Source organism: Monodon monoceros, unplaced genomic scaffold (genome assembly GCF_005190385.1).
Source record: "Monodon monoceros isolate NGI ecotype Baffin Bay Population unplaced genomic scaffold, NGI_Narwhal_1 Super_Scaffold_2, whole genome shotgun sequence".
Taxonomy (NCBI): Eukaryota; Metazoa; Chordata; class Mammalia; order Artiodactyla; family Monodontidae; genus Monodon; species Monodon monoceros.
This window is the reverse complement of record NW_021703776.1, coordinates 86,551,278-86,574,691: the sequence shown is the minus strand read 5'-3', so window position 1 is coordinate 86,574,691 and position 23,414 is coordinate 86,551,278. Positions and strand designations below refer to the sequence as shown.

Genomic DNA, 23,414 nt, shown 5'->3' with positions numbered 1-23,414 from the left:
CACACACACACACACACACACACACACACACACACACACACACACACCCCTCCCAGCCCTCAAATCCAGAGCCCCACCCCACCTGGGAGGGTGAGGCTTCTCAGGCTTATGGTCATTAAAGAACAGCCTAGGGTTGAAAAGCACTGTACTGGGAACTGTCGTCTGGAGCTAAGGTTCCCTCTCCTGTCAGTCATACTTAGGCTAATGTTTTTAATTAGCTCCTAGACTGAGGGAAATGTCTTACATGGTTATTTATGGATTCCTGCAACGTTTAGCCCTGTCCCTCAAACATAAGGAGTGCTAAAAGAAAACGTTGAATTGGATATAGAGCAGTAGTTTTCAAGGACACCTTCATAGGTAGTAGAGCCTAAAGCGGAACAGGAGTTCCGCTTCCGATGGTGAGCACAGGAATGGCTTAGGCTTGGCGTTGTTTATGTTTATACCTGATGGGAGCATTTAAGAATGTGATCCTTGGCACTGCTGTTTAATATTAATACCACCAATAGAGAATGGAGTTGTTTTTAATAAATAGCATTATATTAATATATAATAATACAGTTAAATCCCTCTAATCAGTAGGTTTGGGTAAATGTCTTTGGTTAAGATGAAAATGCAGAACAGGGCACTACATTTCGTAATATGGGATTATTGGTAATGTGGGAACTCTGGAGGCCTCAGGAGAACAAAGACAGCTGGTCACTTTGTCCTTCTTCCAGTGATTGGGCAGTGCCTCATGGAGGACAAGCTCAAGAAAACCACAACATTTGAAGTAACTAACTTTCACAGAGTGCCTCAAGAGGGATTGATATCAGAGGAACTTTTCTACCTTGTAGATTTGCTCGTAACGGTCACTGTGGAAGATTCGCCAACCCTTGAGTAGATCACTGAAGAGGTTCCACTGAATTCCACGAACGTTTGTTGAATCCCTGATACATTTGTGTTGAGGGTGGTGGAGACTAGTAAGACAGCAGTACTCCTCAGTCCTGTCTTCATTATTGCCCCTCCCCCCGCCCCCACCAAAGACCCTTTATAGACATTTTTTCCTAATCATCTCTCTGCAGGTACACTGTATATGGACTTACGTGCTGTACGTATAACCCTTGCTTTATACTTAGAAAAATAGTAAGATTCCGCCCCCAGCCCCCCACCATTGTTGCCCCCATGGGGATTCTGTCTAAGGTAATCCCTGTCATTAACACTGGGTAGGAGTCTTTGATTGACAGCAGTCTCGGAGATATCCTGGTTGGGAGGATATGTAAACATTACAGGAGATCTGAGCATGATTCTGTCCTTGGGCCTTGTGCCCAAGCTGATGAGGATCTGGACTAAAGCCCTCTTGGTTAAGTGAGGATCTCAACGAGAACCTATGACCAACTTCCTACAGTTTACTGGGAAAATTGTATCATAGTTCGAGGAACGAGCGTTATCATTCTTACTCATGGCCTGCTATACCTGTGCAAGAGTAAAGGAAGAAAGCTGACGTTCTTCTCTGTGGGTCTGTTGCTAAGTGTGTGTGATCCGTGGGATATGAAAACTGAGATAAAGAAGGACAATGGGTAACAGAAATCCATCTTCCCTGTTATTCTGAACTATGAATAAAACAATTCTTAGTGCCCTTTATCTCAGTTTTCTGTGTCTTTTTTTTTTTTTCTTTTTGTTATTCACTACACAGGAAGCATCCAGGATGCGGGAACATCGTGACATTTGCACAATTTTTATTTATCGCTGTGGAAGGCTTCCTCTTTGAAGCTGATTTGGGAAGGAAGCATCCAGCTATCCCAATAAGGTATGGCACATTGAAGTCTCTTTTTAGCCTTTTTTTTTTTTTTTTTCCTAAGTTAAGAGCTTTTCTGGTACCTATACAAAAGGAATATGAGGCATCGTTTTATAAGATTGGTACCAAATATATCAGTAGAATAATTCATTTTCTGAATTTAATACATTGTGACACTGCAGGGAGCCTATTCTTAGAATAAAATTCCTGCCACGACACTTAAAATAACTCTGATGGAGGCAACTATATATATGTGTGTGTGTGTCTGTCTGTGTCTGTCTGGTATATGGTCAAAGGCCTGGTGTGACAACCAATTTTTAACCAGTTATGCATATTTTCCTCTTGTTGGTAAAGTTATCAAATATGTTAAGAGTGGTATCGTTGTTACTTTTAAAAGACTAATGGCTTTTGGAGATAGAGGTGGTAGTTACACAACATTGTAAGTGTGCTAAATACCACCGAATTGTTCACTTTAAAATGGTGGATTTTATGTTATGTGACTTTCACCTCAATCAAAAGAAAATGAACTGCAAGCTAAGGTAAAATTGTTGCTTCCAGACCTCCACCCATTAGTCCAAATTTGCATAACTATACTCACGGGGCCAAACAGAAAACAGGGCAGATCTTATAACGAACAGTGTATTGAAAACAGCATTCTTGTTGTGAGAGACTTGAAATCAAAGTGTTTTTTTTTTTTTTTTTTTTTTTTGCGGTTCGCGGACCTCTCACTGTTGTGGCCTCTCCCGTTGTGGAGCACAGGCTCCGGATGCGCAGGCTCAGCGGCCATAGCTCACGGGCCCAGCCGCTCCGCGGCATGTGGGATCTTCCCGGAGCGGGGCACGAACCCGTGTCCCCTGCATCGGCAGGCGGACTCTCAATCACTGTGCCACCAGGGAAGCCCTCAAAGTGTATTTTTTAAATTTAATTTTATTTTATATTGGGGTATAGTTGATTTGCAATGTATTAGTTTCAGGTGTACAGCAAAGTGATTCAGTTATACATATATCCATTCTTTTTCAGATTCTTTTCCTGTATAGGTTATTACAGAATACTGAGTAGAGTTCCCTATGCTGTACAATAGGTCCTTGTTGTTAAATTAAAAGGCGGAACCACACACACTCCAAGTGTAATCCATCCAGTTGTATTTAGGAGGATAGTGTCACTTAATCCCTTCGAGAGGGACGTTCTGGCGTGAATGCATCCAAGGACTGGCTAAGATTCATTGGTGTTATTCTGCAGCCTTCCTGAGTAGCCCGCTGTAGAAAATCTGGCTGAATTTTGTCACTAATATTGCATTTTTAAATATCCCAAGGTGATGCTAAATATTCTGAATACTTTCCCTTCCCCCACTGGCTTTAGTATCTGCATAAAACTTTCTGCTCCCAAGACCAGCATTTATATCAGAGTAGGAACCCCAGCATTTTTTGATTCCTCTGGTCCTTTCCCTCCTCCTTCCACTATTTCTTTCTTCTCTGGCTGCCACTAGCATAGTTCAGGAACGTTTTCACTCTCACCATGACTTTTATAGTAATAGCCTGGTTGGCTGACCTCCTGCCTATCACCTCTTCATCCCTCCATTTCAGCTTCCTACCATTGTATCACGACACCCACTCCACATGCACTCAGGTCACCGTTAGATTCAAAGTGAAGCCCAAACTCCCTAACCTGCCCTTGGAGGCTCCCCATGAACCTGCCCTAACAACCATGCTCCCATGTGTGCAATTCGTGCCGCCTATTTTATTTTCTATCTGGGAAGACGTAATCAAAATCTTGCTCGTGTCATTCATCCCCATGAGCGATTTCTAGGCAATACTATGTAGGCAGTGATGTGGAATAGTTGGAATTAATTATCCTGAAAGAACTTGATGACCTCTGTCTCCAGATGGCATCTGTTCAAGACTGAACTAGGAAAATTGGGCAAGAAAGCTTGTGAAATCACCAGTAGTATATTATTTATAAGCTGTGAAGTAGTTCTCACCAGTAACTTTGCATGTGTGTATTACTGTGTTCTGCATTCATTGTAAAGCTCTTCAGACTTTCCAGACTGTGTTCTTTTAGCCCTGGTGTGCACGGGCAGATAGCCCCCTACCTCACCAGGAACGCAAAATTGGTTCTTGTCAGGGAAGATAACTTGAGACTCACTGCTGTCACCTTCTCCAGATGTGCAAAGGTGAAAAGGATGGGGATCTGTGCTCAAAGACTTTCGACAATTCCTGAAGAATGTGGAACCACTTATTCACCTTTGCCCTGCATTCTTTAGCCATGTACTTCAAATATTATTTTTCCCTTGTTGAATGTATTAGGATGAATCATATGAAATTGCTGATGTTCAATCCCTTTTGACCTGCCAAAAAATGGCCTTTTAAATGGTTTAAGCTGATATGTATGAAAGGCATCTTAAAAATTATGTAATTAATTTATTTATTTATAACTTGTTATTTGTGTTCATCCCTTTATCTTTCTAAATAATTAGAGTTCCTGGATTTCTTTTAGTTTTTGCTTTTTATTATTATTTAAAGACCTATACATTCTCAAAAAACAGGGGCCCTAATTTTAAATACAAATCTATGCAAGTCAAATGATGCCCTCATTAATTTGGAGGCCACTGGTTCAAGGTGGGATAATTTTAACAGTTGCTAGGGTGAAAGTAAGCCTTGACTTAGCACATCTTTTCTTTAGAAACAGTGAAAATTAATAGTATAAACAAGTGTATAGAGGAGATATTTGAGAGAGTTTAACAATTTTTAAGTTCTTTAGAGCTACATGAAAATTATATACAAAGAACTGATACAATAATAAAAATTATCCATTCACTTCAAAAAACCTATTGCTGTCTATCAGGTAACTCTTTTTGAAGCCTCATTTATAGTTGCTGTACGTACTAGAAAAATATTAAAATAGTGTTTCTTGGAACACATTCTATAGTTCAAACTTTTTCCACGTTATTCTGGCTTTGTGAAGTATTTTCATATGTACTTGGTGCTTGACTTCACATGGTAATAGTGATACGATCTTTTAATCCAGAGGAAATAAGCACAAGACTTTTTAAACCAAAAATATGTATTTCCTTCTCTACTTGGTTTTCTTGAAATCGTGGCTCCTGTGTGATGAGCTGTCGTCTCTGCCTCTCAGGTACTACGCCATAATGGTGACCATGTTCTTCACCGTCAGCGTGGTCAACAACTACGCCCTGAATCTCAACATCGCCATGCCCCTGCACATGATATTTAGATCTGTAAGTCTGCCGGCTCATGTGAACATGTTCCTCTGGAAAATGCAGCAAAGTGGGTCCATTAAACACATGACAAAAGTAGAAAGGGCCTGTAAGGAGTAAAGTCTAGGGTGTAAGACTAGGTCTCATGGATGGATAAGCAGAGGCTGGCTTTCATCTGAGAAGTAGGGCAAAAAAATATGAAAGTGGGTGGTTTACTTTTATTTATCAGAGGTCTTACAGGCGATTAATAAAAGGAAAGTTAAAATTTCCCTGGATAACAGATTTTACCTTTAATTTTCTTCATCTGGTTGGTTTTATATTCGTTCTTGCTATGAATGTTATTTAACTTATTTCTCATCACTCTTTGTTTCTTCCATGAAATTACGTTGACTTCTAGTACATGATATAGATACTTCTCTTTTCTGATTTGTTTTGAAAATAGAGACTTCAGATAATTACATAAAAGGAAATTCTTGATGAAGGTAGGGTTTCTCCCAAAGCAGCAGAGGTTTTCATCTTTGCCTCATGCATGGTGGGAGAGCTAGTTTGTATATAACTAAGAACAGAGTGTTCCCAGAAGAACAGGAAAGAAACTCGAGGGAATATAGTTAGGATCGCAGAAGAATGCAAAATACGTAAAAATTGGAATTATAACTTTTCTGTGTGGCCTGAGATTTTTGTGAAATGGAATGTGCTGTCCCTAAAGCAACTTTCCAGAGGTGATTATAATGACTAAGATGACCTTCAGAGCATTGATCACAGAATAGACTTTCAGTAGACACTTGCTGATTGATTGACAACTTTCCAGACAAGAGACAGATCCCTGCACAACTTCATTCAGTCAAACTGGGCGAGGAGAAGCTTGTTAAAGGCTCCTATAAATCAGATGGGAAATTTGACAAAAATACGTCTATAACATACTTCATTCCTGCTAGCCCAGCTTCAGCTTTGACCCCTTATTGAGAATTGATCATTTTTATTCTCATTGTCAACTTTAAAATGTTGTATTATTTTACGTGTAGATTGTTATGGTTTGTAACTTCTGCCATCCTAGCAACATGGTGTACCTCACTGATCATTCATCCTAACCTCCTCCTTTCCAGCTGTTTCCCCCACCTTGCCCCTGTTCATACTTATCTTGAATTGTGTTATCTCCTTTCCCTAGTGCACTAAAACTCTGTTGTCTCTTTTCACAGGGTTCTCTAATTGCCAACATGATTCTAGGAATTATCATTTTGAAGAAAAGGTAAACAATACTCTTTTATATTTTGTGTACAGGAAGGATAAGCTGAGCCCCAGCCATAAGCTCATCTGGATTCCTTTTCTCATAGTGATGATAAGTTTGTGCTTGGCCATCTGCCTTGTTTCTTAGTTCTGTCTGTGACAGTGGTGCTCATTCCTGAGGCAGTGGACCAGGTGAGAGGCCCCACCTGTGGCTTTGGAGCAGCATATTCTCTGTGTAGAATTAATAAACTCCTGTCATCGTTGAATCTTTAGTACCATACTAATCTACGAAGCCAATTGCTCTAGAGCTTCACTGTCCCACGTGGTCACCACTGGCTACATGTGACTATTTACATTTAATTTTAAATATTAAAAAGTAAATAAAATTAAATATATAGCTTCTCCATCTCACTAGTCACGTTTTAAGTGCTCAGCAGCCACACGTGGCTAGTGGTGACCGCCTTGGAGAGCCCAGATGTGGGGCGTTGCCAGCTTCCCTGGAGTTCTGTGGGACAGTGCTGTCCTAGGAAGCATACAACATAATGAGCTAAGAAATAATCATACGTATTATAAAGAAAATTGCTAACAAAGGCCCAAGTGGCCAAACAAGATGCGATGAAAAGTTTCAGGACCGTTCTTTGTAACTGTCACCAGTGGCTCTCTCTGGGTACGGCTGGGAAATATCAGAAGTATCTGGGATGCTGTTGCCAAGCATTTGTCTCTCACCTTCATTCGGAGCCTCACTCCTAGGGAGGAGAGGTGTGGAGCAGAGACAGCCCGTGCAGTCTGGAACACTTCTCAGGGGGAAGTTCATCCTCACTGTTGAGACCAAAATCGTGCAAGTTGGTGCCTGCTTTTCAATGTATTCAGTACCCAGCCCGAAGTATTAAAACTCTCCATACCAGCTTGGAAAGTAGCTGTCAATTCAGTGTGGGAAGCTAGAGTTTTTAAGTAATAAGGGCTGTGTCATGAAAAGGCTCCTTATCACGAGCTCTTTGTCTCCTGAGGCTTATGTATTCCCCAGATAAGCACCATTGTAGTTGATTTCTTTTCTAGGTTCTCTCTATTCAGGCACACAGAGGTAATGGTCAGGTTCATTATCTTTGAAGGGACCCCTGTGCTTCTCGGTAATGTAAAGGTCACATTGGGACAGACCCGTGGTCTTTCCAACCTTTGATTTTGGCGCATAGCAGGGATACAAAAGAACTTATTATAAAAGGAATGTATTCTCCTGACATACCCCAAATGTCAGGGGGCCTTAAACATTGCAGTTTTCCTTAAGAGCTTGTTTTTAGTCTGTCATCTGGAATCTCTCTAAGTCTTTTTTGACTCTCTCCAGTCTGTATCCCCCAGAGAACAGGAATTTCCCTAAGCTAACTGTCTAATATCATGGTTTAGTAATTCTCTCCTTCTGTTTATCTTGAGTAGCACCCGTCAAGTTTATAGTGTGTTCCCTTTTCCAGGATTTGAAGACCAAATCTATATTCACCTTAACCATGCCCTTCATTATTGTTTAGGCCTGAATTTGAGACCTCCCTGTCTGATCTTTGCAGACTGGAGAGTTCCCTTACGTTTCTGTCTGCCCGCAGCAGCGCCTGTGTCCTCGCCCACCCCTCTTCTCTAGCGTGGTGCGCTTGGCCCCTTGCTCTGCCCCGCAGCCAGTTCCGTTGGCCATTTTCTGAGGCGCTGTGACCAGAACTATACAAAGTATTTGAGTAGAAAACTTCAGATGTAAGGTTTTAACTTCTTTTCATTCCTGTCTGAGGCCTTTTGCTTTATCACCAAGAGCCTGAGAGGGACGTTAATTGATACTATTTTAGTTAATGTGAAATGCCACTCTTATTACTGCCAATAGTCCTATTAGTTTCATATTACTTGCTTTATCCAACTATGCCAACATTTCAAAACAATATTTAAGAGACGTAAAGACAGTGCCCTCCCCTGCTGCTTTTCCCTGATATTCCTTCCGCCCTTCCTCTCATGCTGTGTCTCTTCACACTCAGGTCTGGGCCCCAGAAGCCAGGGAAAGCAACAGGCACCCCTTAAGATCTAGCAGGCTTTCATCTGGACTCGAGAGCAGGATGGGCTGTCATGTCTGGTCTGTCTTTGTTTTCTGATGAAACAATCTATTGGTGCACAAACTATGGGAAACAAACTGTCTTAAACACCACCAGAAAGGGCACTGTTTAGAAACTAGTCGGCATCCTGATTCTTTTCATGCACAGACTTACGTGGACTCTGCTGGGAAGTGCTCCCCTTGATTGTGTTTTGGTGACTTGTACTCTCATGAACCATCTGACTGTCAACGTCATGTGGAAATTTGTATCTGTGCTTTCCTGAGGTGCTCTTTTTCTTATTTTTGCAGATACAGTGTATTCAAATATGCCTCCATTGCCCTGGTGTCTGTGGGGATATTTATTTGCACTTTCATGTCAGCAAAGCAGGTGGTAAGAATCTGTTCACAAATGATTTCTATTCACTACTTGCCTTGGGGGCCCAGGTACTTATTAATGATATAATAAATGTAAGTGCTCATGTAATACAAGGATTTAAATCTCTGAAAGAGAAGAGTAGAGGGAAATGGGTAACATAAATATTTCCCTTGTATTGAGGCCCCTTGAATGTAGTTCTGGTCTCTGTACCTTTTATTTTTTCTTGTTTCCTAGACTTCCCAGTCCAGCTCGAGTGAGAATGATGGATTCCAGGCATTTGCATGGTGGTTTCTAGGCAAGTACAGTAATTACAATAAAGCTAATTGCTTCTGCAGTTCTGTTTTCAGAGGTTTCTCCTAAGGGATATGTTTCTTGGCAAGAAGCTTTGGCTAAACAAATTATGCCATAGAAGAGAGAGGCATCTGGGATTATATATCTCTGAACCTTAGTGTTCAAGAAACGAAAAAAAAAGTCTGTATTCATGGTACCGTGTTCTACAGCATGGATGCTGTTTTGGTTGCCACTGGTGTAGAAAGAAAAGTCTGTGTCTAGTTGCCCATCACACTCTCTGGGAGCAACAGAGTATCATCCATTTCTTTATGATCTGTCTGCTGAGCAGAAGCTTCTACAAAAGGAGGGCACATTACAGCAGTTGACTCTTTAAATTTCCAAGGGACCCATTTCTAAATCTTAGATTTATTTTCTTCATAAGCTGTTCCACATGGCAATGTTCCCAAACCTGACGGATCATCACAATCTCCTGGGGAGTTTTCAAAAATACAAATATCTCTTTGTTGAACTAATTAAACAACTCCTATAGAGCTTTGCCCTTGCTGTGTATGATAGAGAGGGGAAAGTTAGTGATGGCAATAAGATATTGAGACTGACCAAATGGAAGAAAAGTAGCAATGAAAGAACTATTCTCCTCGCCTCTTGACTTTGAAACTTTATCTCTTTAGATTGTTGTTCTTAACGTAGAAAGCTCTTTATCAGCTATTAGAAAGATACTTTATCCAATAAGAACCTGCAAAAGACATGAACACACAATTCATGGGGATAAAATTAATGTTCAGTAAACTTATGTTCAGCCTTGCTAGTCTAGTAATCAAAGAAATGCAAATTGAAACCAAAATGCAGTACCTTTTAATTTTGGTCTCTTATATTGGCAAGATAATAAATGATTATTCTCATTGCTACTGAGGGTGCAGTAAGGCCACCATTTCCATATAAACTGTTTATGGTAAATTGACACAGCCTTTCTGGGAAAAAAAGTATGTGTATGTATTGAGTTTTTAAAATGTCTACAACCTTTGACTCAGTAATCCCCCTTATGAGAGTGTATCCTAAGGAAATAATCAACATTTTGTTTAAAGATTTATGTACTAGGATGTACATTGATTTTAATGATGAAATAATTGGAAGTAATCTAACCATTCTCCTATTACAAGACATTTAAGTATGGTACATCCACATGATAGAATAATATGCAGCCATACTTTTGAAAAAATTTTAATGAATGACTTGAAGGAAAATCCAGGAAAAAGGTCGTGAAGAAAGCAAGATATAAAATTATATATTCATTATGATCCTGTCTCAGCATAAAATATCTACCTAAGTATATACACAGAGAGAGATAGCAAACTGTTTAGGACTGGATGGTAATATTGTGGTTGATTTTTATTTCTTTTTAAATTTTGTACATGTTGCACATTTAGTGTGTAATGTTTGTAGAACTTAATGTTCTTTAAGAAAAGATCTGGAAGTTAGCAAATGCAGGCATCTTGTAACTCGATGTTTGCTTTTTAGGTATTGGGGCACTGACTTTCGCTCTTCTGATGTCAGCAAGGATGGGTATTTTCCAAGAGACTCTGTACAAACAATTTGGGAAACACTACAAGGAGGCTTTGTTTTATAATGTAAGCAGTTTCTTGAACCCAGGGAAGATGAAAATTATTGAGTTGTTATTGTAATATGTTATTTCAAATGTGATATGTCATCCTTCTGAGGTAGTCGAAGGATCAATTTATTATCCAGTAAACTGTTTTGGGGCCCACGGACTTTGGCACTTTTAACAGGCTGCCACAGTTCTCTACACGAGGTGATCATTATCAGTCAGTGTGAACAGAACATGTCTGCCAACCAGGAACAACCCCAAGGGACAAGGAACCCAATGTTCCTATAGATGAAATCAAGTTAAAACCACTATGGAAACCTAGAAAGGGAATAGAAGTTTCAGAAACCCCATGCCGAGGAGAATATGTGCGGTCAGGCATTTGGGAGAGTTGGGGAAGATGGGATTTGAGGAGTAAGTCCCTCAGATGGGCTTTATTCTTTTGATGGAGAGTTTAATTAGTTAATTATATACGCTTTCGCTTCTTGTTTGAAACTGCTGATCTAGAGCCACCTCCTCTAACTTTCCTCTTTCTCCCCCGTCTTTTCTGTTGAAATAATGCCCGGCTCCTCAAGGTCATGGTGATATCATTGCCTCCAGATTCAGTAATCTCAGGGATTCCTTCCCTGCCAACCGTTTGTACTGAAGTTGCAGACAAGCAACTTGAGACGTTTACTTAGAACTAGAGTATGTGGCTGAGAATGTAAAAAATAAAGGAACATTCTGTTTGGTTTCCGTGTTTCTTTTAGCATGGTACCTGGTGTATAGTTAACTGCTTGGTAAATGTTTACTGTGATTCCTTGTTATCGTGGTGGTAGTAGTGGTGGGTTGTTGTCAAGCACCTTATCTTTGCTTACCTATTGTTTCCCCTTCCTCTTCAATCTCTTCTTATTCTTGTCTTCATTTCTTTATCCCTGACTTCATATTGTCCTCCACTCTCTTTTCCCACTAGTTTCCTGAACACCCTAAAATCTGCCTGCACGTTCCATATAATTTTTAAATCCGTTATAGTAAATAGTAAGAATAGTAAAATGTAGCAGATCCTTTGGGCAGAATGACTGTGTGTTTCAATTTTCCATTCCCTTTTGTTGAGGAAAGGATGCTGGCTCTATTTTTTTGTTTTGTGTGTAATGACCATCAGACTTCAAAGGGCAAGAACTGTAATTTGGGGGTTGATATCATGCCCTACAATGTAAGTGGTCAGTAGCACTGGATACTTATAACTTAATAAATAAGTCTGACTTGCTTTTCTTGATATTGCTTGTTAAACAACTTGTAAAACTTTCAATCAGTGTAAGGATACTCTAATTCTTCTATAATGTTTTTGCATTTAAATTTACATGAAATGTTTCTTCCCCTAGCATGCCCTTCCACTTCCTGGTTTCATCTTCTTGGCTTCTGACATTTATGACCATGCCGTTCTATTCAATAATTCTGGTGAGTTTGGGGTTACCTAGTAGAATTACCTAACAGTTTCAGAGGCAGCGTCTTCATTTTACTCTCGACTTGACCACTGCTTTTTTCATGGTCTTATCGAAATCATCTGTCACCCTGGAAACAGTCCCCATTCCACCTTCCTGGAATATAGTGCCATTAATCAGTGGCTGCAGCGGCAAAAGCCTTTATAGGCACTTCCCAGTCACTGAAGTAAGACAGTATCTTCAGATTTTCTGTTGTGCTGTGGAATTTGTGTTTGCATTTGAATGTGCAATGTATGATGTTCTGAGAATGCAAACAAATAGTAATAATACTGCAGTGACTGGAGCCGTGAGAAGTTGGGCAGCAGTCCAGCTTCTTTACTCCTGTTCTCTGCTGGGAAAGGCAGTCTGCTCACAGATCCAGGCCGAGCTGCCTCTGAGCAAGGAGGAACAAAAATGATGACGGGGCTTTTTCCTAGTTACAGGGCAGATAGGCAACAGGAGTAAACAAAATTAGTTCAAATGTCTACAGTGTAAGTTAGCTATTTTTTTTTTTTTTTGAGGTACGCGGGCCTCTCACTGTGTGGCCTCTCGCATTGCGGAGCACAGGCTCCGGACGCGCAGGCTCAGCGGCCATGGTTCACGCGCCTAGCCGCTCCGCGGCATGTGGGATCTTCCCGGACCGGGGCACGAACCCGTGTCCCCTGCATCGGCAGGCGGACTCTCAACCACTGCGCCACCAGGGAAGCCCCTAGCTATTACTTTTTGAAGGATTTCATAAATTAGCTAATAATTGCCAGTTAACTTCAAATAAATTACTGATATAATCCTATTATCTACTAAAAGACATAGCTTGTTATACAGACAAATGAATACACAAGGAACAAATACACACTTTTAAAATTAAGTCTTCATGTTCCTCAGACCTGAAATGGTAAGTGTATTTTGTAGAATGACAGTAGGTGCTGAGTAAACATTTGTTTGCTATCTGGTCACAGGTTGTGAAGTTGTGACTGTTCTCTGTTTGAGTTTGCAGAATTGCCTGTCCCGTTTGCTTGCAAAAAGTGTGATGGTGGCAATGTGTAAGAAAGTTTTTAAGGCTCTGAATTACTCAATTACTCAATCATTTCTGACTTTTTTTTTTTTTTTTTTGGCAGTATGCGGGCCTCTCACTGTTGTGGCCTCTCCCGTTGCGGAGCACAGGCTCCGGATGTGCAGGCTCAGCGGCCATGGCCCACGGGCCCAGCCGCTCCACGGCATGTGGGATCTTCCCGGACCGGGGCACGAACCCGTGTCCCCTGCATCGGCAGGCGGACTCTCAACCACTGCGCCACCAGGGAAGCCCCTTTTTTTTTATTGAGGTATAATTGACATATAGCTGATTTTTGATGCAGTGGTTTTTAAGGTCTCTAAGAGTCCCCACATAGCAAAGGGCTATGGAAATAAACACATTATCAAATTCCTTAGGATTGATATTGATTTAGTTACTAGAATGCTCCTTCTAAAAGTCACAGGGATGGGTATTTTTATAAAAAATTTTTTAACGTCTGCTTTCAAAAAATTGAATCTTTAGAATCATTCCTAAGTGTACATTTTTTTCTCTTGCTTAAGTGTCTCAGATGAACGTGTTATCCTGGAATGTTCTAAGGGAACTGTACATCTGTCTAAATACTTTATGTCATGCTGATTGTCTTTCCTCAGCAAATTGATACGGTGAATCTCTGAAGTGATTAAACAGTAATAACATTTGTTAACTTTCTTTTCATTTCAGTACTTGCTAAGTGTTTCAAAGACAATAGAATACCAAATTATGGGGATTTCCCACTAGTCCAGACATACAATTTTAATAAATTATTTATATATATGAATTTTTATTTTTCGCAAAAGAAAATTAATGTTCATTTACTAACCAGATCTCAACATCACTTTGTTACACTTTCCTCAGTTATGCTGTATAATTCAAGCCCCACAAACAATTTAGCAATATAAAAAAAACTGACCCTTTGAGGATTACTATGTCCTTATTCTCTGATGTTGGATATTTTATTTCCTCCCACATATTTAGTGTGCAAGTCTCATGATATAAAACTAACATAAGAATGTATTTAAAGGAAGGAAAGTTACAGTTCATCACCCTACATGTGAGCTAATTTCATTTTACCAGTTTCCTTCCTGACTCTATTCGCATACATTCTTACATAGTCATAATCCTTGTGTAGATATAATTTTATACTTGCTTTTTCACTTTCATTCTGAGTTTTTTATATGACTATATATAATCTTTACGATTTTTTTTTTTGTCACGTATATAACGCCTCATCTAATTTGCTTACCTTAGCTTACATAGTCCTTGCTCTATCATTGGACATTTAGATTGACTCAGAGTATTTCCTTATTATAAATATGACTGCAAAATATATAAAACTTTTTTCTTTTGAGTTAACTAGGATTAATTCCTAAGAATAAGAAGCAATACTTTTATGGCTCCTTAATACATACTGTGAAATTGATTTTTAAAACAACACCAGGGCTTCCATGGTGGCGCAGTGGTTAAGAGTCCACCTGCCAATGCAGGGGACACGGGTTCGAGCCCTGGTCCGGGAAGATCCCACATGCTGTGGAACAACTAAGCCTGTGCACCACAACTACTGAGCCTGCGCTCTAGAGCCTGCAAGCCATAACTACTGAAGCCCGTGCTCCGCAACAAGAGAAGCCACCGCAATGAGAAGCCTGCACACCACAACGAAGGGTAGCCCCCTCTTGCCGCAACTAGAGAGAAAAGCCTGCGCACAGCAACGAAGACCCAACACAGCCAAAAATAAATAAATAAAATAAATAAATTTATAACAAAACAAAACAAAAAAAACACCAATTTATACTTTCACCCACTGAATGGCTGCTACTTCCACTACCACCTTGCCAGATTAGGATATTATTTATAAATGTTCAATTGCTAACTTAATAGATATAGAATGGTACAGCCTTGTATAATTTAGAATTCTTTGATTAAGGATTGAACATATTTCCAAATGGCATTTAGTTATGGGTTATATTACATCTTGTGTTAACTGTCAGTTAAGATCATATCATTCTGAAGCTCTCTGTGTTTCACACTCTTTCTCTGTAAAGTGGGGTTCTATTCAGGTGAACGGTAAAGAGTTTTTTTTTTAAAGTAAAATAAATTATAATTTGTTTTAAGAAACCAATGTAATGACTCTTGAGGCTGGTGTAGCCTCAAATCAAGGCAAGTAAGTAGTGTATGATCCAAATGTATTTGCAAGAGAAATAACGCTTCTATTTCTGTTATGTTCATCTGTGTTACTTTGTTCAAAAAGATGAAAACATAAGCTGTCGGAAGTGATACAACTCTCGCTCCTCTTAATCTTTGCAGAATTATATCAGGTTCCAGTCGTTGGTGTGATAGTGCCCATCATGTGGTTCTACCTCCTCATGAATGTCATCACCCAGTATCCTTTGCACCCCTCTGCCATATGGCCTTTGCTGTGGTATTTTGGCATAGGAATGTTTATTCCTTTCTTCTAATGGTGCAGTGCCATGAGTTTCGTTTTTGCCTTGATCTCTTCTGCGGTAAGCAGGAGACAGACAGGCCCATCCAGTGAGCTCCTTTGTTGCGGGAAGAAGGGGGGAAGAGATGCTGGTGGTGTGGAGGGTCAGTAAGTCCCAGGGCACCAGGAAGGAAAAGCTCTGGGTGGAGGTGTAGAAATCAATGGGTAATTAAGGGTTAGTGTATGACAGAAATGTGCTGTGATTTCTACATGGAGTTTTCCAGTGTCCTAGGATGTTTCACAAGCTGCCACAGAATCCTGCAAGAAATTTCAAATTAAGTAAAACCTGATTTTTAAAATGGCTCTTTGGAACCACCGGTAAGTCCATTATAAAAATCATTGAGTCTTTGAAACAATGAAAGAGATTGAGATGGACCTCATTCCTCTGAAGTCACCTCATTCGTTTGCCCTACAGAGTTCTTTTTGGGAGGAGGTGTGATCACCTTTACCGAGAGCGTTACCTTCTGTCATTACTGGGGAGGCGACTTCTCTGTAAACTCTGGCAAGAATCCAGGATAAGAATAATAGGAGGCTTTCAGGCAGTTTCAAGTTAGGATCCACAAATGGAATGGCAGGCCAGGAATTCTACAGGATATTCTAGCAAGGAAGAGCCTCAGGGCAGCTGTAGCCAACCCCCATGTTTTTTGGGTCCTAGAACAGAAGGTTCTCCCACTGATCTCTGGGTTGTCTACAGAAAACCACCTTAACCCTGCCCCTCCAGGTACGTGTGCATCCGGGGCGTCTTCATCCTGACCACAGAATGCGCCTCCCTCACCGTCACCCTCGTCGTGACTCTACGCAAGTTTGTGAGCCTCATCTTTTCCATCTTGTACTTCCAGAACCCTTTCACTTGGTGGCATTGGCTGGGCACCTTGTTTGTCTTCACTGGGACCCTAATGTACACAGAGGTGTGGAACACCCTGGGAGCCACCAAAGGCCAGCCTCAGAAGGAGGCCAAGAAGAGCTGAGGCCTTCCTGGAGTAGAGAGACCCGAGGCTAGTGAGCCAGGGGCTGGCCACCATTTCACCTTGGTTAATGCTGAATCACCCCCCATGTGCCAGAGAATCCTCAGAGGGACGCACTTCTCAGATTTCTCATGCCTATACAGACCAACATTTGTGGACCCTGAATAGAAGCCCCCAACCCTGAAATAGGAAAAAAAAGAACAGTTCTCCACTATTGAACAGCCTTTCCATTTGTTGTTTCTACCAGAATTTCAGCACTGTACCTTCTTATTGAAATCTGAGTCCCCAGAGCTACTAGTTTTACATCCACTGTCTTGGACAAGATTATCCCTGTCCTGATGATTCTCTGCTGTAACAGTCTTTATCCTCCTGTGGCCTTTCCCCTTGTTCCATTAACCTGCCACCCACAGCAGCACTTTTCAGGCAGACGCTCCAGGCACCCCCCCCCCCAACCAGGAACAACTGAGTGGCCGGGTGAACCGACGCACCGGGATGCTGGGGCTGGGCTTTCTCCTGTGTGTTGGGAAAGAAGCAGGTGTCCCTGTGCACCCTGGTGACCCCGGGGCAGGACTGGTGGGAATCCGTTCCCACATTTTTCCTTTTTTTGTTTCTATGCAAAAGTCATATGCTTTCACACCTTTTGCTTTCTGTACTTAGAACAAACCTGCAGCATCTCTGTATGGCACAGTGTTAATAAGGAAGAAAGGTTGTGTATGAATTGGGAGAAAGAGACTTTTTCTGTCTTCTCTCAGTTTTCTGGTTCATTAGCCTCGAGCTAAGATGGTGACGCCAGGATGGCCCAGGAGAAGCTGGCTCCGGGGGCAGGGGCACCCAGAGAGCACAGACAGGCACTGAGGGTGGGCTCCACGTGGGGGAGCTCCGCCTGGCAACTCTGATAGTTATGACCAGCCAGGCTAATGAGTGAACCAGTATATTCAGTGGGTGTGGGTGTGGTGTATCAGTCAGGCCAAATCACAACTAAAATGGAAATTTTTTTTGGGGGGGGGATGTCATCTTAATGTTCTTGATGGGTATGGGAGTGTGTGTGTTTTATCATATGTATTAATAGAAACATGCCCCTCTTTTGCTAATCATTTCAAAGGTCTGGTTTTCCTCCCATGGGGTAACTTTGAGAAAGAAGAAGTGTCAGGATGCCACATGTAGGTGTGTGTGTGCTCTCGTGTGGGTTGTGATCACTTGGGAGAAGAGGAGAGCATGAAAGTCAGTGTTTTTATTCCCTTGTCCTTCACTCAGTTCGGACCTTCATTGTCTCACGCAGGTACGTGCTCTGGAGGCCGTCAGACTTAGCAGCCCATCTTTTTGCACACAGACAGAGGCCTCTCCTTCTGCGCTGGGTTCAGGTTGTGTTCTTATATGGAGGTTTGGCTCTCAGGGTCTCTTGAGCTCACCCAGGGTGTGGTGTGTTTATTCTACTATCTGGAGCTATTCTCTGATGGGTCTGCGATAACTATCCTAGAACCACCGGGTTGCTTTGGGGAAGTCCCTTAGGCTGCTCGGGTTTTTTGTTACATAAAATGTGGATGCTGTTTCTCCACCTAAGTCACAGGGTTTTCAGATCAATTTGTGGTTCTGGACATTGACAGCTGTTCAGTGCCAGTGAAGGTCTATACTAAAAGGTGCGGAATTAGGTGTGAACTTGTTCATGGACTCAAAAGGTACTGTAGAGTTCCTCAGACTGATGGTGCTATAAATACCATGTGTTAAATATCCTCTTAAAAACAAGAACAACAAAAGCTACTTTTCTTATTGTTTAATAGAAGAACCTGTCCCCAGGGGCTATTTGATTGCTGCATATCTGGAGTCTTGACAGGATAACTCCTAACAGGATAGAGCCTTACATGACGTAGTATCACTTTTTTTATGTTGATGGGAAATATTACAATTTTTAGTTACGGAAACAGTGTTGATGTACACAGACAGCATTTAACTGGGTCCACGAGGTTTTAGATTCTGGCTTTAGAGTGTGTGTGTTCTTCAGTCTGAACACCTCTGCTGGTCTTATTAACAGGAGGATATGTATGGACAGAGTAAGGCACTCATACAGTGAAATAAGCGCATGTAAGAACAGAATGTCTGAAATGCCCTGGGAATTGGTTTTTTTTCTCTAGTATTTGGTTATAAGGAAATAAATCTAACAGACACTAGTTAATACTTCTTTAAACAATTTATTCCCCTTGGTTAACTTATTTTTCAATCCAAGTGAAACTGATTTCAATCCCTGTTAAAAGAGCAAATAAACCATTTTATAGAGGGTCAGACTCATCCCTAATTGGAGGAGAAATGTCTATTAAATGCCTTTCATCTTTCTGTGGGTCAAGACCATGTAATTTTGTGCCCCAGAGATAGAGGGTTTAGTTTGTTTACACGAGAGATTGGTGTTTAAGGCATCCAAGACTCTACCCTTAGAACAAAGATCAAATAGCAAATGACTAGCCAGAAAATTGTGTGTGTGTGTACACCTGTGTACTCACTTCACAGCTTGACCAGAGTCGTGAGGTACCAGGAGAATATGGAGGACACTTGAATTATTTTATTTAATGTGTACAGAACCTTTACCACAGTTCTATTGTCATATTATAAATGTTTTCATTTTTTATTAGGAATTTATTTTTGATCCTTTCTTTTCTTTTTCATCCAACTAAAACCGTTAATGCATTTGACAAGTTTCTATCTAGTTCTAAAGTATTTAGACACAATCCAAATCGTTTTTTCCTTCTTCGTGCCCAGTTATCCAAAATGAATACGGTACTTTAATTAGGTCATTGTGTCGAGTGAAGAAAAACCACGAAAGCTGAGCTGATCTGTGCCACCCCTACCAAACCCCTTCCATTCTTCTGGGAAGGTCACCTGATCATTCTGAAGGATTCTAATATCTCGCGGTCATTTCCTGAGCACGTTTCCTCCCTTCTGCATGTTTTTTTTCACTTCTGATCCCCCACTTGCAGTTTCTTCAGCAACCTCTGGTCACTCACGTAGTTTTCTACTAATCTTGTATCTGTTTATGCCTCTATTCTTTGGGGCCTCTGGGTGTTTCTCTGTGGATTTTTACAGGGTATACGTATCCGTGTAGCATGTATCTTGTTATGCATTGATACTAGGGGAGTGTGTCCATAAGGATGCGAATATCTGGCAGAGTATGTGAATGTATGTGTAGATGAATATGAATGGGATTTAATGTAATAATGTAATGTGAAAATATTTATATGTTCTGTTGTAGCTCAAAGTGGGGCTGAGACTCCTTACCACGTTCGTGTCTATATTTGGAAAGCAGTAGTATCTGTATTTTGCTCATTTTTACCCTGCCTCCAGCTGACTTCACTCTCAGTGCCAAATGCCTGTGGTGAGAGGAGGTGGAAAGCATTAGGTCAGGAGTAATTGTAAACCAGTAAATTAGCTCTGGGCTGGTGGACATGCTCATTGGTGGACAGCTGGCATATGAGACAATGTAGCAAAGACCTGAGCATCTCCACAGATGCACATTGAGAGGCACCCCAACGTAGAGATCTGAAATCAAGATCCTACAATTTGTTGTAGTTTGTTTCTCTTTGGCTAGGAGTAAATAGAATTATGAGCATTTTGGTCTCAATAGCTTTATTCTGAAAAATGTGCATGGAATTTACCTGTGGCAGTTCAGTCTTGGGTTGAAAGAACTGTCAATATAGATAAAATCCATTTTTATTACAGATGCGTGACCTTTGAAAACGAGTATAAACAGTGTCAGTAAAATAACTAGTCATAAGCATTGGAATAATTTCAGTGTGTACCAGGCTGGGGTGGGAGACTCTGTAGTGTGCTCTCTCTTTCTAGCAGCTTCCTCACAGTGGACCTTGCAGAGAAGGGAGGGACCAGGCTCTGACTTTTGTCCCATGAATAAATAAACCCTTACCAAGATCTCTTATTCCCTCAAGTTTCAGAGAAACCTTCTAATGGTTCCTGATACCCATTCCCACTCTTCATCAGTTGATTAGCAAGAAAACGAATAAGACGAAACATTCCTAAGATTCTAAGCCAGAGAGGGAAGGAAGGATACACACCAGGAGTTGTGGGTATTCGGCTTTTTGTCCTCCGGTTGCCTGGTGGGAGGAGGGCAGAGCATTACAAATTTAGCACTTTCCATCTATTTGACGCTCAGTGCCAGGAGCTGCCCTCAGGGGACCATTAAAGATGCTTACAAGTTTTTGGAGTAGGCTGCCTGGGGTGACCCTTACATCTCCAAAGCTGGTACAGTTGGTTTGCGTCAGCTGATGCCTAGAGCTCACTGTCTTTGTCTCCTCAGTATCATACTGAGACATTCCTCTGAGCTTTACCTACTTAAATCACTAAGATCCTGCAAAATGTCCTCAATTTTCAATCAAGTAAGGCAAGCTGTGAGGGTACCAGAGAGAGGTGAGGGGAAAAGCTTCGTCTACATTTAGAAGAAATAAGACCCATATTTTTTAAGGGAAAAGTTGTAATAATTCTTTGGCACACTGGATTATTTATAGTTTTTAAGATGTAAAGAAGACTCCTGTGAACCGAGAGAAGCAGTAGTTATTCCCCAACGTGATAAAAATGTCTTTGTGTATCACTTGCAATCACAAATCATTTCTGTGTGAGTTGCTTTCATTCCAGAGAATGGCATCATCCTCCAAAGAAAAAGGGGATGATTTTTAAGTAGGATTTCTTAACAGATTATGTGTTGTGGGGCTGGGGGGGGATGATGGGGATTTGATTTATCCAGCCTCCGAGCTCTTCGTTCATATTGTGATTTAAGAACAGAGATCGGGGGAGGAGGGGACTAGACAGCAGCAGAATATGTAGAACAGCTAAGACATTAGTGGGTATTCAGATTCTGAGCTGTGTAAATATCAGATGTCGGCTTCCAGCCTTACGAGTTATTTGAGCTGAGAGTTAAGGAGGAAAGGGACATTTTGTGAATAAAATGTTTTGCCAAACAAATTGAATGAGTCTTTTTACTATGATTTCTTATAAAGAGCTATTTTCTACCTTCAGAAACAACTCATCAGACACCTGGTTTTTTATCTGGAATTGTACAATCATTGCTTTTTAATAAAAGTGATAAATTTCTTGCAGGTGTTTCCAGTCACCATTACCTTTCAAGTGCTTGTGTGCAGTTTCAAAAGCTCTACAATTTTTGCCTTGTATAGTGGTGGGACATTTTACTACAAACGATGGTAAGCAACGTGTCTTCTAATGCCTGGCAGCAGGATCAATCACAAACCACTTCTCAGGCTACAGGTCAGTTTCTATTTAAGAAATTTAAAGAGGATCGGCTTACCCTGGGAGATTTTAGAGGTTCATGGCTGTAAGTTTCTGTAGCAAATCTCTCAAAACCTCTTTGCCTTAATAGAAATGTTATTTTTGTAATGTTGCAATGGCCAGCTCTCTTTATCTTCCATCTGTTGCCTTTAAATGAATCTTTTTTTTTTTAAACATCTTTATTGGAGTACAGTTGCTTTACAATGGCGTGTTAGTTTCTAAATGAATCTTAATGCAAAAGCAACTTTCAGAGCAGTTTACCACACCCAATCTGTTTTGTTTTTTTTTTTTCAGTATACTCAATTTACAATAATATATTAGTTTCGGGTGTACCACATAGTGACTCAAAAGTTTTACAGATTATACTCCGTTTATGGTTATTACAAAATACTGGCTGTATTCCCTGTGCTGTATATATAATATATCCTTGTAGCTTATTTATTTTATACATAGACGTCTGTATCTCTTAATCCCCTACCCCTATCTTGCCCCTCCCCCTTCCCTCTCTCCACTGATAACAGCTAGTTTATATATCTATATATCTGTGAGTCTGTTACTTTTTTATTATATTCACTAGTTTTCTTTTTAGATTCCATATACAAGAGATAACAAACAGTATTTGTCTTTCTCCGTCTTATTTCACTAAGTGTAATACCCTCCAGGTCCATCCATGTTGTTGCAAATGGCAAACTTTCATTCTTTTGTTTGGCTGAGTACTGTCCCATTGTGTATATACACATCTTTATCCATTGATCAGTTGATGGACACTTAGGTTGCTTCCATGTCTTGGCTACTGTAGATAATGCTGCTATGAACATTGGGGTGCATGTATATTAATGTTTTCATTTTCTTTGGATATATACCCAGGAGTGAAATTGCTGGATCATAAGGTAGTTCTGGAGCTTTTTTGAGGAACCTCCATGCTGTTTTCCACAGTGGCTGCACTAATTTACATTCCCACCAACAGCGCATGAGGGTTCCCTTTTCTCCAGATCCTCTCCAACATTTGTTTTGTATGGTCTTTTTGATGATGGCCATTCTGACAAATGTGAAGTAATATCTCATTGGGTTGTTTTTTTTTAACTGATTTATTTTTGGCTGCGTTGGGTCTTCATTGCTGCGTGCAGGCTTTCTCTAGTTGCGGCGAGCGGGGGCTACTCTTCATTGCGGTGTGTGCAGGCTTCTCATTGTGGTGGCTTCTCTTGTTGCGGAGCATGGGCTCTAGGCGCGTAGGCTTCAGTAATTGTGGCACACGGACTCAGTAGTTGTGGCTCACAGGCTCTAGAGCGCACGCTTAATAGTTGTGGCACACAGGCTTAGTTGCTCCGCAGCATGTGGGATCTTCCCGGACCAGGGCTCGAACCCATGTCCCCTGCATTGGCAGGCGGATTCTTAACCACTGCGCCACCAGGAAAGTCCTCTCATTGGGTTTTGATTTGCATTACTAATCTGATGATTAGTGATGTTGACCATCTTTTCATGTGCCTGTTGGCCATTGTATGTTTTCTTTGGAAAAACGTCCATCAGATCTTCTGCCTGCTTTTTAATTGGGTTGTTTTTTGATATTGAGTTGTATGAGCTGTTTATATATTTTGGATATTAACCCCTTATCAGTCTTATCATTTGCAAATATCTTCTCCCATTCAGTAG

At 40.8% G+C, this 23,414-nt stretch overlaps 1 protein-coding gene across 1 annotated transcript in view; it reads left to right on the top strand.

The window, feature by feature from the left end:
• SLC35B4 (solute carrier family 35 member B4) overlaps window positions 1–16,697 on the top strand; it is a 35,515-nt gene extending 18,818 nt beyond the window's left edge. Inside the window, exons 2-10 of the mRNA XM_029234237.1 lie at window positions 1,673–1,786; window positions 4,907–5,009; window positions 6,185–6,234; window positions 8,578–8,659; window positions 8,879–8,939; window positions 10,451–10,560; window positions 11,897–11,972; window positions 15,345–15,420; window positions 16,241–16,697. Of these exons, the coding sequence (XP_029090070.1) occupies window positions 1,673–1,786; window positions 4,907–5,009; window positions 6,185–6,234; window positions 8,578–8,659; window positions 8,879–8,939; window positions 10,451–10,560; window positions 11,897–11,972; window positions 15,345–15,420; window positions 16,241–16,487 (919 nt within the window). The 3' untranslated portion in view covers window positions 16,488–16,697. The remainder of the gene's footprint in view (window positions 1–1,672; window positions 1,787–4,906; window positions 5,010–6,184; window positions 6,235–8,577; window positions 8,660–8,878; window positions 8,940–10,450; window positions 10,561–11,896; window positions 11,973–15,344; window positions 15,421–16,240) is intronic.
• The last annotated feature ends 6,717 nt before the right edge of the window (window positions 16,698–23,414 follow it).